Raw genomic sequence first — 14,965 nt, 5'->3', positions numbered from 1 at the left:
GGTCTCCAATGGGAAAAAAGTTTCATTTTGCTTACCACATGCTGCCTGAAGAGTCTCCATCCCCAAATGCACTGTAGGATCCATCTGATCTTTTATAAGTCAGCTGTCTCTGATATCCTGACAAAAGTAAGATATTACACATTAGATAAACTGCAAACATGCCTGTCAAAATCTGTTAACAAAAAAAAAAAAAAAAAAAAAAGTGGCAAGCATATATAGCAAATAAGACACTCGTTTCAACATAGTCTTGGGAAAGATACTAACAAAAATTTTAAAAATATATTCCTGAAAATTCAGGCAATTTTACCATCATCAGAAAACCTAATTGCATGTTTATTCAATATATACTCATGTATACAGAAATACTTGTAAAATGCCACTAAAAGTGCAATAAGAAACTCTGTATTATATGGCCACCATTTAGTATCATTTCCTTATGAAAATTTTTTGCTCAACTGTGAAATTAGAATATTTCAATGAAGAATTCCACAAATAAATCTTGCAGTTAATTTCTTACTTTTTCTACATACCTTGTATCAGATAGTCCAGTGTCTTTTCCTTCACCTTATCAGTGAGTTGTTTTGTTGTCTCCAGATACTTGAGAACAAACACATTGGGGGCAAAATGCACCATGTTCTGCTCACCACAGCCAAATGGCAATCTGAGTAGCTTGTCAAGATTGCTCAAAGTAGGTCCCATTACATCACCTGTTCAGAAAATTCAAATAAAAAGAATCACAAAAAAAAAAAAAAAAAAAATCAGCATTAGGCCAGACAAATGTGATAAATTGTTAAACAAACTGTGGCATGCATGCAAACAGGATTCGTTGACCAAATTTGTGTTTCAGTTTTTTTAACATACGTACCATATGCTATGTAACCAGCATAGCTGGTCATATATTTACTTTAAAAAATTGTAACAAACCTCACTCACCAATCATTTTGGCATCTGCCCTCTCTGACCCAGGCACATAGTTCTGTGGGATACCCAAGTGGAACACTTCCTGATACACGCTGCCACTGTCTGGAACATTGAAAACTGATTCCTCAGTGCTTACCAACCTCTTATAGTTGAGATTGTCAATGCAGATAACTAAATAAAAGTTTTGATTAAGCAGAAAACATTTTACTATGTGTAACGGCAAGAGATTAATCTTTTTATGTACCTTTCTTTTTCCAAACCCTGAATTCTCCTCTAGATCCACGGTCTGTAGAAAACCCAATATATTTAGCTACAGGAGTGGTCTGCAGCTGGTATTCCATTATAATACTGCCATTTTGGGATTTCTCACCCTTTCCAACCTAAAAATTTATTAAAGAAATTACATGTTTTCTCAAAAATTATTTCTAATTATATGCTTGATGCATTTTGTGAAGATACAAGTATTAAAACTGGAACTCTCATTTCAAAATTATCTGAAAAAAATCGTACACAACTATAGCCTAGTGACTGCATAACATAGGATTCTGAAACCTATAACAATAACCAACTTGTAGTAATCTTTTGGTGCCTCAAAGCCAGTTACCAAATTTACCTGCACAAGACCATCTGTCCAACTTATCCAGAAGGATGAAAAAACGTCTGCTGAAATTATCTTCCTTGTAGAAACAGTAACATACTTTGCTCCTGTAAAGAATAAAATTACACATTTTACAATAAGAAATACGGGATAATGAGGATGAAACATGACAGGCAAAAAATATTTTAGGCAGTGTAAACTAAAAGAATGTTCATTTACAAGATTTTTTTAAATACACAGTGACAGGAAAAAGTATTTTCAAAGCTAAAGCATATTGTAACACAAGTCGACGTACATATCAGAGAATAAATTCACAAACTACGGAATAACATCAGATGTTGTTTTTACTCGTTTCACCACCTTGTTTTCCCTCAGCTATCCAAGACAGAGTATTTTCTTTTCCCCCAAGCACTATCTCCAGCAACTGTTTATTGTCAGCTGGTATGGCTGACAAGGCAATGTGGGCACTGTGCCTTGCCTTGACAGAAAAACTAAATGTGGTGAGGAAATCTGGCTTTTTCAAATACTGGAAATGGAATTTGTCAGGGGTGGATATGTGTATCCTTTCTAAAAGAAAATGTAAAATTAAGTGAAAAAAATTTTAAGGTGCCATAACATCTCAATGGGTCAAGAGAGTATGTATTTAAAGTTTTGTAAGTTTTTTTAAATGATCTAGTATTATTTACAATATAGTCTTGAAGATGAGAAACCTAAAAATTGTAAAAGCTTTTGTTGTATTGACATTGTCAAATAAAAGCTGCCCCTGCCTCCCTTTTCTCAGTCACAGAATACAAAGCAACAATCAAAGTTATTTAAACACCAATCTCACCATTTGGGCAGAAAAATACAGTGTGTGTGTAAAACTTTGGCACACCCTCTGGTTCACAGAGTACATGTCTTGCCACATAATCTGATGCCAAAAGTGACCTTTCCCCACTAGAAGGCTTTCCTGCACAGCAACCAGTATCAGCATATGCCTCAGCATGGACTGAAATTTCAATGATAACCAAATCATTCACTAACCCAATATTCCATGCATAATATTATACGTAAAATATTTGAAATTGCAATATTGATATAAAGTAATAAGTTATAACCTACCTGTTAAATTAAGATACCCTAGCTTATTGACTTGCATGACAGTGGGAATAGTCTTGATTTCGCCACTGCCAATACAAGTAGACAGTGAATGTGTGTGGTGCTTGGTGGCCACAAACTTTATCCCTCCTGGTCCTTTTAGTTTAAGATAAATCTGGAAATAAAACAATAAATTTTTAACCAATTTTGCTGCACTTTTATGCAGTAAATTAAAACCAACATTACAGAAAAAGTATGTAGTATATGTATATAATCCCCAAAAGTCCTAGCGTACCCCACCTCTAAAACCTAACCTTTCTAGTTACCCCTCAGACCATGACTGTTAGACTTTTTCAAAAAGTTTAAAAACATCTTTATAAAAGTACTCAACTAAATTTTTACCTGAGCACAAGAATCCTGATAATTGTAAACAGTCAAAGGCAAAGTTACTTGCTCTCCTCTAATCACCGAGTAAGGTAAGGAAAAGTCCACAAAGAAAGATTTAAATGTCTTAAGTTGTGCTGAATCAGCCACAGCAAGCCCATATTTCTGAGAAATAGATATGGCTTCAATGTTCCATGTTGTCACACTGTCTGGTGCTCTAACTCTTAATGTTTCTGTGTGCTTTGAAGAGCTGAAAGAGTGCACAAATGTTCAAATATACAAATAAGCCAAATAATAATGTTTGTTGGAGCTCTTATTACAATACTGAGCTATATTATATGGTACAATACTAGAAAAGTTCAGAACTGAATGTCAGTAAAGAGTTCATAGCAAAAAATACTAAAATGTATAAACACGTTGGCAGTGATTTGGACAATCCAGAAGCATTGTTTTATATGAGCATCTATAATTATCAAAACTTTTTGCTCTCTGCATTTTAATCCCTGTCATCTTAATAACTATATTCAATGTTTAATATTTAACCTGGTATTGAAGCAACTCCAAATCCAGGTTTCTGGAAAATAGGTTCTTTTCCTGTGTAAGACCCTACGGTTGTTTCGAAAGGAACTTGTGAGGGCAGCAACTGAGAAAGTACCTTAAAAGAAAAGAAAATTTACTCTCACATCAAAGATTTCATGTGTAATTTTTCAACCACCACAATATTTAGGCTTTTTTTTTTTAAGTCTACTTGGTTATACATTTTTTAATTCCATATATTAATCCATGAGATTGAGACCATACCTCCAAATGGACTTTGAAACAGAGGACCCTGAAAATCCCTTGGATCTTGTTTATGATTAAGTGAAACTTTGTCAGTCAAGATTATTAATCCAGCCTCCTACAAAATAGAAAAAATAAAATTACAGGTTTTATTTTCAAGTGCTCTGATTGAAAGCAATGGTCGCTGACACTATATTTTAAGACAACACTAATAATTTGATTTCAACACTGAAGAAAAAAATGAAAGTTAATCTAGACATATCCACTGACTTACAAATAAAAAGCTTTACCTTTTTTCCACATCTTTTGTCCCTGTTTGCTATCTTGCTCAGCAACATTTTAGTAATTATCAATTATTTCTTTGAGTATCACATGATAAGTTAAAGGGATAATAACTCTTCGTATGAGGTCTATAAAAACATTGTGAATAACTCATAGAAATGTAATATATTCTGTTTTATGACAAAAACAGCAGTTATAGCTATTATTCTGATATCTGAGCTTGTCTTCAGACCACGTGACCTCCATTGATGACTAACCTCTGTTATAATCTCTTAAGAGATTTTAACAAAAAACCAAACTTTTTAGAAAAAAACCAGGGACTAACTTTGAATGTAAAAATGGATTAATTAACCATTGGTAGGTATGGGAAAATTATTGTTTACTCCAGGAAAATTCATTTTTTGGCCAAATCGAAGAGTTATTATCCCTTTAATGTCCAGTCAGAATAACTGTTAATATTCTAATAACTTACCTCAAATGCATACCTCGCATCACGAGATCTAAAGAACGTCCACCAGGGGAAGGTGGACCTTTTCTTACGCCGCCTGGAGATACCCCACCAATAGGTATCATCAGTTTGATCTGCTGTGACATCAAACTTTTTCAACTCATCAAAGACCTTAAATGTCAATATATTTTTTTAAATAAATGTCTGTAAATTCAAAGAATCAATTTATTTAATAGTGGCATTTCAAAATAGTATTTCATTTCTGCTTAGTTTTGTGAATTTTACCTTTTTTTGTGCAGATCACAAATCAATAAATGAGAAAAATAATAATAAATCCTTTGGGTCCAACGATGACTTCATTGAGACATTCACTGGTCAATTGTGGGTCTCTAGTTTTTCATTACCTTTGCTGTAGTAAGTTGGTATCCAGGCTTGAGTAAATAGACACTTCTGTCCACAGCAGCCAAGCACACACAGCTGGCAGGCTTGGTACTGACACGAAGTCTAGTAAGATCTCCTGGACCCACTTCAGTCTTGGGGAGTGCAAGCGATATCTGTTGTAAAAGATTGTTCATATAAAATAAAAAGGCCACATCATTTTGAGATTTGGGAGAATAATCTTAATATGTCTAAGGAACAATGTGAGTGAATATTTTATGTCTTAGATAAAAAAATCTTCATTCAAAGCCATCAATTTTATGTTTCATATTTTTCTTAACTAAATTTGCATCAAACACTTAATATACAAGGCTGTCCATCAAACACATTTAAAAATTGCAGATCTTAAGAATTTTTAGAATTACAAAAAAAAAAAGACAGAAACAAGATCCTATGATGCAGCTCCATTGTACCTTATTTTCATACCCTGGCTGGACGTCAAATCTGACGGTGTCTGCCACTCCTTCACCAGTGTCCTTGACATAATAGACGAGCAGACGACCAAATGGAGCCATGGCTGCTGTGATGGGAAAGGTTAAGACTGCATGGCAGTTGGTGGATTTAGGGGTTGGATCTGAAATGATAATGTCATGGAAAACTACTATTTGGATTACAAAAATTTAAGCAAATCGAGCATATCTAAGTATCCAGAATAGATTAAGAACAATTTAAAATCTACCATTTGGCTTTGTTGGAAACCTAAAGAGTGACCCTTATGCTTTTTGAAATTAAAGAATAATTTTAAAATTACTGGAGAACAACAACCCCTCCCTTCCCCCCAAAAAAAAAATTATTATTATTATTATTATTATTATTATTATTATTTTATTTTTATTTAGTAAGATTGTGTGTGGTAGAAGTAGTTAATCAACAAGTCAAGGAAAGAACATCTGAAGTGTCATACCTGGTGACTTTGACTGGAAGGTGACCAAAGTCACATTAGCTGCTTCTCTACTATGCCTAGAATGTGGCCTTTTTACTTTGTGTTTTCCTGAGGTTACAATATTTCCTCTAGATAGAACCTCATAATACAGCATGAAGTTACACTGACAGGTGGACCAGATTTTAAATTTAGCAAGGTCTCCAATCTGAAATGATATTCATGATAAAAACACACCCTGTTTATTCAAAATTTTATAATTTTCAAGCAATAAAAATAGCTTTTATATTCAATAACAAAAAAAGCATTTCTTGAAAATATATCTATAATTGCAAAGAAAAAAGTTGCCTTTTAAACATTGAGGAAATTTACTTAAAATAAGTAAAATATAGTAATGAAATTCAAGCTGTATACCTTGTAAGAATCCTCCCTGCTCTCTACAAGCAAATGACACTTACTAGGGGAATACCAACTTGTTATAGACAAGTAAGAAGAAAAGTATGAATCTCTGACATCTTTTCCATAAACCTTTATCACCTTTGCCTAGGAAAATAAACATTTGAGATTATAGACAAATATGCATTTTAGAAAGGCCCTACTTGCAGAAATGTAGGAGAGTAAAAACAATTGAGAAAAAATGACATCCATATTACCTGACGATACTTCACGCGATTAAACCACTGTGTAATACACCTATTAAGATGTTTAAACTAATGTCATTTTTTACAATTTCAATTAGAAATCAATTTTTTTTTTACATTTAAAGACTGCATCTGGCCCGCTAAATTTACCTAGGAGATGTTACTGGACTACACTTACATCTATCCATACTGACTGTGCCATGACAGGAAGAGGTGGAAACTCAAAGAAAACTTGTCCATTTTTACTGACAAGTTCTTGTTCAGAAAATCTATCACCATTAACATCTGCTGCAACTTGCACAGTGATGTCATCTCCTGGAGAACCATCAGGTAAATATACCAAAACCTAAAAAGAAGAAAAAAACAACAAAAAAAAAAACAAACAAGCAAAATGCTTAGTAAAATGAAAAGTTCGCAGCAAATGTGCTGATTTGCTGCAAACTAAAATTTTTCAGTAAGGAAAATTGTTGCTCTACATTTGCTGCTACTTTGCAAAAAATATTCATATTTTTCAAATTTAAAACATATCCTTTTAAATTTAAAACAGGACCTCATTTGCATGGTAAAATTCCTTCTTGCAAATTTGCAGCACATTTGTGGCAACAGTTTGCAAGAGGCCTTAAATTTTGCTACTGGATGTTTGATTGATTGATTGACTAATGACATGTAATTTATTAGTCAGTTAAAAAGACAGGTGTCCCATATTTTAACATCTTTAAATGTATCCATGTGCTTATCACTATCCCAACAAAGTTAAGATACATAATAACTTGCAAAAGTTTGTAATAAAAAATATATTATTTTCTTATTTACCTTTCCCCTATATGGCAATCCAGGTTTAAAGTGTTTGCGGGTGTCTTGAGAAAATTCTAAATCAACAAGTTGCTTATTGACTGCACATGATTCATCAATGGCCTCAGCAGTGTTTCCATCCAATGCAGTAACCACAGCCCTGATGCTGAGAACACCTCGAAAGTATGATCTAGAGTCATAAGGAAAAAGGTCACTGACACATACATTGAGTGCCACAACTCCACGGATCTGAAAAGTTGAAATTGCTGCTTATTAGAATTAAGTTAGTTTTAAAGAAAATGCTTATTTGGAATGAATGTGTAAAACCTTACAACAAAAATATAACATAAGAAACCCAATGTAGAATTTTTTCATCAAAAAAAAAAAAAAACAAGATCTGGTGGTTTTAGATTTTTAAAGATAAAACTTACAAGCAGAAGTTGAATTCAGCAGTTTTCCATGCCCAAGAAAATCATAAATATACAAAAGGGTATTCAACTGACCTAAATAGTATGTTTTACCAATATATGAATCCAGATGAATATCAGAGATATAATTCAATTTACCATAGAATTTGTCACAACTTTGAGTCCTTTGTAGTCTTCATAATACCCTGTTCCTTTGACAGTTACACTTGAAGAAATATTCCCAATAACTTCTTTACCATACAAATACCTAAACAAAAAATTAAAATCTTGGAATGTTTTAGGTGAAATGTATTGCAAAATACCATGGCAACTAAAACTCATATAAAGTGTGGTGAAATTTTTAATATGCCACATAAAATAAACAATTTACACATGAAAGTGCACAAAAAATTTGCATGATTTTTAAGATCCATGACAGATGTTACTGTGACTTGACACTCCATACCTTGCTCGTATTTTAATAGCATGACATTTGGTCCAGTCATCAACATAAGGTGGAGCTTCAATAATAACTTCAAATTTGGGTGCAACTGAAAATATGTCAGTAAAAATCATCATAATATGATGACTCCTTATTTTTTATTTTATTTTAATTTATTTATTTTATTATATATATATATATATATATATATATATATATATATATATATATATATATATATATATATATATATATATATATATATATATATATATATTTTTTTTTTTTTTTTTTGGTCTTAAAAACGAATTTGAAAATTTCATCTCTACAAAGTGAAATAACTGAGTATTTTCTAAATACATTTGTTTCTTTATAAAATTTAAAAATTACCATATTTCTGGACTTCAAAGGTCCTGTTATATTTAACTCCTTGGACCTCAGCAAATATGGTCCACTTTCCCAGGGTTGGTTGGTCAGAGAGGGGAAATGATGTGTTCACAAGACCTTTAAAAAAATTGAGTAACTATCTATGTTAATCTTAAACAAGACTGAATCACATAGCCATAGGGGTTCAGGGGAGGGGAGGGGGGGAGTGAATGAACTCCCCTATTTTACCTGAAAAAGGGTCTGCTCTGGGTAAAATTTGATCTACGTACATGAAGGTTTCATAGTAAAAGGTCCCCCTTTTCTGAAAAAGAGCCCCCACCCCTTTGGAATCACTGACTACTGGCCTGTATAAGCAAAAATTATTATGCATTCTCCTAGATATTCAGTTTTCACATTAACACTGGATTTTTCTTTGGTTAAAATAAATTTGTGCATCTCAAAGATTTATTTCAGACAGGTGTCTAAGTTTTTTAGGCATACTACACTTTTCTGTAAGACAGATTTAGAGTAATTTATGTGAATAGGCCAGACAAAATTGATAAGTTGGTTACTCTCTTTTGACAGGGTTGTAAGTTGCTTTTGTTTTCTAAAGATATGAAGTTTAATAGGCATGACAGCTAAATTTTAGGCTTGGGCAGTGTTAAACATTCATTTTCTCTTGCGGGATGTGAGAAATATGCAGTGTGATTTTTAATTATAAATGTGATAACATTAAGGTTTTTCCCTGTGCCAATTGTAATTTCTAACTATTACCAAACCAATGTCCAATGCATTATTTTCCATTAAAAATGTCTTAAAGGTCTAAAAAAAATGGAATTATTCAAAAAAAGGTGTTGCTCACACTTGTTAACCAATTTGTCAGTTTTGTCTGGCCTGACTGAAAAAAAAAGGCAAAAGTGAATCACATGTACAACAGAGACTGTTTTAACCATTACTCTTCTGTATTAGCCAATAAAAACTCATACTGCTACATGGGTGATGCTTGAAGCAGGCTATAATATTCAACTTACCACAACATAAAGGCTTTAAATCTGCCCACTGGCTTATACGAGAACCCTTTGGCTCCTGAAGTCACATCAAAAACAAAACTTTCAGTGTTTACATCATTACCTTAGTGCTTGTTTAAGTATTTTATCATACATAGGTCAATACACCATAAACAGTATCTGTAAAAAGACAGCTATTCTAAAATAATGATTTTGAACTTTATTTATTTATTTATCATTTACTTATTTGTTTGTTTGTTTTCATCTTTAATTTTGGAGGTCAGCTATTTTAAAATATAATGATTTTGAACTTTATCTATTTATTCATTTATCATTTACTTGTTTGTTTGTTTGTTTTCATCTTTAATTTTGGAGGTCACTGAAAACTCTCCTCAGCAGGTGCATTTTGATAATAATGCATTCTGAAACTCAGACTGTTTATTTCAGTAATCTTACCATAACATAAGCCAACATTTTGTCATCCACAGGCTTAAGATCAGGCCCTGTTGTTAAAATATTGATATACACTGAAATAAATTAGATGAAGAATATGTTATGAATAATATACATATATACACAAAGATTTTAAATAAATAATTTAATAGAATGAAATGTAATATTCAAATCCCATTCTGTTGTAATACGTGTTTGTATATTGACTGCATGAAATAATTAAAAACTGAGGCAGGGTATATTATAGGATATAGCGGTCAAAGATAGGCCTACATGTATTCCCTTACCTCTCTGTCCAGGTTTATAAATAGGTTTATCAGTCTGGATAAAAACCGCTGTACCCGAATCCTCAATATCTATCACTGTTGAATTATAAAAACTGTATGTCCCTTCCTTCGGAAACTGGCAATTTCCACATACTTTAAGTGTAGCACGCCCTCGTGCATCTCGGGGGACCTGAAAAAGGAGCGAGTTCAAGTAAGAAAAAAACAGATTAGCATACCTTTATCATATCTTTCCAAAGCGTGCGTTGTTAAAAAAAAAGGTTTTTCATGCTAGCCTTCAAACCCTTGCAAATGCCGTCACTGACGTTACGTCAACCTTGCCACGGGTTTGTCAAGGGTGCCGTTCGATAAAATAGTATACGATTTTTTTCTGGTGGTTTCATCGTACGAGTCGACGAGCGTGTATGTTTACTTGCATTACGTACCGCAAGGGTGCCGTACCATTTCTTTGACATGACCTTGGGTTCAGGTAGGAAAAAAAGGTTTGACGGTTGAAAAGTGATCATACACTGTATACGAGGCTCTTCCAGTTTCAGTATACTTCCCCCACACCCTCTGTACACCCTCTGTGCGGCTTCATAGACGAGTGATACGTTGTCGGTTCAGGCCCCTCACGTTATAAGAACCCAGTGGGACAAGTAACATCTTATATTAAACCATCATCATGATCACCCTAAGTCTACCGAACAATACCAGGACAGGAGCTGTGCAATATGCCATATACATCATTACTACAGAATTACCATTTTAAAAAATTACCATTTTAAAAAACTGTCGAAATTTTTAGGTTGGCAAAATCGTAGAGGCCTGCCTCTGCGCGATTATATTAGAGATATGACCGGTTAAGGGGCACCGTTCGGACATAGCATGGCAAATGTAATTTATAATGAAAAATAAGGAGCGAAACACAGTAATTCATGGGTTAAAAATAAATATATCCATAGCTAATCCTCAAACAAATTTCATAACTATTCTTAGATTTATGTGAACTATTATCGTAGAGGGGAAATTATCGGACAAAAATAATCATGTGCAAAACAGCTCCATCGACCTATTAAATTGTGGCACTAAAATTCGATTTTATAATTCTTACCTGAATCCTGAGCACTCCCTTACCTGAAAGAAATAAAATGAAAATCAGATTTTTAGAGAACAGAGTGCATAGTGTCAATTATAAAATAACAAGTTTATAGCATTTATTGAAAGTCTCAGGAATGTGTTGGCCCCCCTACTCCCACTTGTTACGCAGATTTGCTTTGCGTTGGTAAATTCATATCTGTTTTCAATAAGCGTAGATTTTTTGTGAAAAGCGTTATTTACTACCCTGAGTTTCAAAATTGGTCTAACGTTTAAAGTCGTTTGAGAAAACGGGGAACGATCAAGCGTTTTGGTACTTCAGGTTACTATTTTCGTGCCTGCATTCAGATTTGAATTGAATGGTAGGTTACGTCGATCAGGAAGCACTCTCTTTTCCAAATTGAGTTAAAAGTACAAGTAGGTTAATCCAATCAGTAGTTCGAAAGAAAAAAGCGTTTGATTTTTTTCTTGTTTTTCTAAAATTTTATTGAAAGAAAGCTTTTCAGAAGTTTCAGTAGAAACATGGACAAAATTACGATGTTATTATGTCAATGCTGCTACCACCCCCGTCACCCATAAACCTAAAATGAGTAAAACCAAAAGGAAATAGATTATCCAAATAAAAGAAATTAGTAAAATCAACGTACCCATAATTTCTTCCGAAGCTTTAGCGAGTAGTTTGCCGTCTTCTGTGTACAGTTTGGCCAGTATTTGAATAGGTTCTGTGGGCTGGAGAATGGTCACACTCACCACTTCCTCAACAGCTGGCCTGAATACACTGGGGCATGTAACCAGGTACCCGCTAAGCAGAGAAATAATTGGTATAGAATTCAAATAATGTTACTTGGTAATAATGCCAGAGAAAGAATCACGAGAACTTAAATATATTACTTTTACTGAGCTCCTCTTTGAAATCGAAGATATTTAGTAGCGGCCAGTCACCCGTAGCCTACTTGAAAAATAAAGCGCAAGTATCTCTCAAAAATTGCATTTTTTTCATTGTTACAGGAGAGACGTAAATGACTGAATTATATTTTTTTTTTAGCTTGTATCGCGTTCTTTTCTAATAAACTTCTCTTTAATTTTAAGAATCGTGGTATATGCTATGAGATTTTTTCGTAGAAATTATAGGAGGCTCAAACTTGCAAAATTGATTTTCAAATAGCACACAGAGAAGTCTTTCTTTTCATATAACCCAGATATTATATTTTATTATATCTAAACATAGATAACCAGAGCCTTTAGTGTAACACCTGTCGAAGGTTACAAAATGCAGAAAGTCGCGTTTTTGCGGGGGGGGGGGGCAACAGTGGAAAAGTAATATTTTAAGACGATTTATGTGGCAAGAACATGAACGGCTCAGCTCACTGCTGTTATCAAAAATATTGAATTTACCAAACGCGTGTAAAACTTGGGTGTCCTACAAAAACCTGTTTGTCTTGGCAGAAAAATGGTCCATAACACCTTCCTTTGGTTTAGAATAATTAACCTTTCTATACCATGTCATGTCTACGAAAGATTTTCCAAAGGTTGCACCATTTTGAGTCAACGTTAAACAGGGTCTATAGAGAGCACATTTCCGGGGAAACTACTAATCTTCAACTTTCCATCAGAGTTGTAAAACACTAGAATAAATAGGAAATCTATTGCTTATATTGGATATTGCAATTGCAAACAAAGATAATAAAATGAAATGAATTGGCAGCCAAGGTCTTCACTGTAGTATTCGCAGTAGAATTTTGATGACCTCCAATCATTTTACCGGATGAATCAAAACACTATTAGATAAACCAAAATTCCGCAAAAACGCTGCTACTTTTCTTTCAGCCAACCGGCACCACATTCGCGTTAAAACACGAAAATAGAATTAATAATGAAACATAAGATGGGGACCAAATATGTTAGTGAACTTGATCCAGTGAGTACTGCCGAGTAAATGAACTCGAATCAGTTCAACCGTCAGTAGCTGTTTAAATCTCCACGATGACTTGAGGTTTTCAAACATCGGTGAATAAACAATTAGATCCATCGGTAACGACCTTTCTAAAAACTATAGTCAGGAGTATATTTAGAACATAGGGTTTACTGTGGGACCATTAAATAAGTGCTAGGCGATTAGTTGCCTTGCCAAGTAATCAATGTGCTTGATTCGTAAACAGCCAGGAAATGTAAAATAAAAAAGACCAGTATGGCCTTGGAGTGATAGACAGGGCACGGCGAGAAAATCGAATATGTTGACATCGTGTTATGCTTGCTACATAGTGACGATAACCAAAACACCGAACCAAGCTGGGGAAAGCATGTATTGTGCGTTTTAGAGGTCTGCCGCGGCTTTTTCGTCAGGGAACTTCTGTTATATTCGTAAATATAGAGCCTGTACTTAAAATTCCACAACACAAAAAGGAGTGAAGTGAAGGACTTCATCCTTTCACACTAATCTTCATGGCACGTAACATTAAGATATTTGCTTATTGTCCCTTTACTTTGCTAAACGTATTTCCTGAAAAACTGAAAGCTAAATCTACATCTAAATTAACTTTTTGATACCATGTCTGGGTTGTCATAAATGCCACAAATAACTCTAAATGTTGTGCTGCCTAAAATAGCATTCGAAAACAACTGCTGTTTGTAATTCGTCAGTAATTTGAAACTGATCCTAGTTGTGCACTGTGTCTTTTCAACGCAAAAATGATCAGAACTGTCGTCTGTACAATGGTGACGCGGTAGGGTACGTTAGAAAAACATGGAATTTCGCACTTATAGGAACTCAGCGAAACCATTCTGCTGATTTATATCCGACCGCAGCTAGAGGTACGGTAGCTTAAGAAACAGCTGACTGCAGGTCTTTAAAAGATTATATGTTTATGATAAATTGGTCCCAGGCGGTTCTGATTCGCCACAATAAATCTGATAGTCCCCAAAATTCTATATATTCAAATATAGGCTTAGACTTTATCACATCTGATGTGTACTCACTTATTTGCCATCGTCACCAGCCACAAGTTGAAAATTGTTATCAAAAACAATAATATATCCGACATTGTAGAGGAAAGAGTTTCAAAGTCCTGAGAAATGGCGCAAAGAAAGAAAGAAAGCAGGTTGTTTCAAAGTCGATGTGTTTCGTAAATCCTGAGGAATATCCTTGTATGTCGTCGGTGCCTTCCAGCAGAAACACTGAGTTCTTCCAGTGCTTTAATTAAAAGATTACATCCGTGTGTCACTGATTAAGTCTGGACGCTGTACGTCTACGAAAGCTTGGAGAAACTTAGTTTAGCTAACGCGATTATAAAGTTTCCGAGTGAAGCTGTAGTCTGTAAAGTCTGCACCATGTCACAGTTGCTGTTAATGTCTTGCAGAACATTTTGACACAGGCAGAGGCAAATTACGACCGGTCAAAGTAGCGCGTACCGCCAAACACACGTCTGCAACACGTGGATCCAAGTACGCTAGAAGGCAACCCCAGGATTCTTCGCTGTGTTTACCGTGTAAATAGCCCCACTACTTTGATACCTTCTGTGTACTTTCTTCACTTATGGGTAGAAATCCTCAATTGAATTTCCCGTTCACCCAGTGGTTTCTTACTTATAAATTCAGTGCCCGTTGTTGATGTTACTTTGCCACAGTATATATCGACCGTGCTGGATGGGTGGGATGGTTCTGCACCAATTTGAGGCATGACGTCAAAAAC

General features: G+C 34.3%; 1 protein-coding gene across 2 annotated transcripts in view; it reads right to left on the bottom strand.

Annotated features, from left to right (window-relative positions):
- LOC106168225 (C3 and PZP-like alpha-2-macroglobulin domain-containing protein 8) overlaps positions 1-14,965 on the bottom strand; it is a 22,989-nt gene extending 8,024 nt beyond the window's left edge. The window contains exons 1-27 of one of the 2 annotated variants that reach the window (XM_087003985.1): positions 14,254-14,965; positions 11,925-12,079; positions 11,294-11,316; positions 10,204-10,372; positions 9,920-9,990; positions 9,488-9,542; positions 8,481-8,594; positions 8,115-8,199; positions 7,808-7,916; positions 7,263-7,490; positions 6,628-6,795; positions 6,223-6,351; positions 5,833-6,016; positions 5,342-5,502; positions 4,895-5,044; positions 4,515-4,661; positions 3,782-3,878; positions 3,524-3,635; positions 2,999-3,230; positions 2,621-2,771; positions 2,349-2,507; positions 1,868-2,086; positions 1,535-1,626; positions 1,166-1,301; positions 934-1,023; positions 531-707; positions 36-117 (exon numbers count right to left, since the gene is read on the bottom strand). In XM_087003985.1, coding sequence (XP_086860111.1) covers positions 36-117; positions 531-707; positions 934-1,023; positions 1,166-1,301; positions 1,535-1,626; positions 1,868-2,086; positions 2,349-2,507; positions 2,621-2,771; positions 2,999-3,230; positions 3,524-3,635; positions 3,782-3,878; positions 4,515-4,661; positions 4,895-5,044; positions 5,342-5,502; positions 5,833-6,016; positions 6,223-6,351; positions 6,628-6,795; positions 7,263-7,490; positions 7,808-7,916; positions 8,115-8,199; positions 8,481-8,594; positions 9,488-9,542; positions 9,920-9,990; positions 10,204-10,372; positions 11,294-11,316; positions 11,925-12,079; positions 14,254-14,318 — 3,560 coding nt within the window. In that variant the 5' untranslated portion in view covers positions 14,319-14,965. The remainder of the gene's footprint in view (positions 1-35; positions 118-530; positions 708-933; positions 1,024-1,165; positions 1,302-1,534; positions 1,627-1,867; positions 2,087-2,348; positions 2,508-2,620; positions 2,772-2,998; positions 3,231-3,523; positions 3,636-3,781; positions 3,879-4,514; positions 4,662-4,894; positions 5,045-5,341; positions 5,503-5,832; positions 6,017-6,222; positions 6,352-6,627; positions 6,796-7,262; positions 7,491-7,807; positions 7,917-8,114; positions 8,200-8,480; positions 8,595-9,487; positions 9,543-9,919; positions 9,991-10,203; positions 10,373-11,293; positions 11,317-11,924; positions 12,080-14,253) is intronic. The other variant, XM_087003986.1, reaches the window with a different exon arrangement.

Source organism: Lingula anatina, chromosome 2, assembly GCF_051362555.1.
Source record: "Lingula anatina isolate TDL-2025a chromosome 2, LinAna3.0, whole genome shotgun sequence".
In the NCBI taxonomy this organism is placed as follows: Eukaryota; Metazoa; Brachiopoda; class Lingulata; order Lingulida; family Lingulidae; genus Lingula; species Lingula anatina.
The sequence above is the reverse complement of the archived record's forward strand: the minus strand, read 5'-3'. Positions and strand labels throughout refer to the sequence as shown.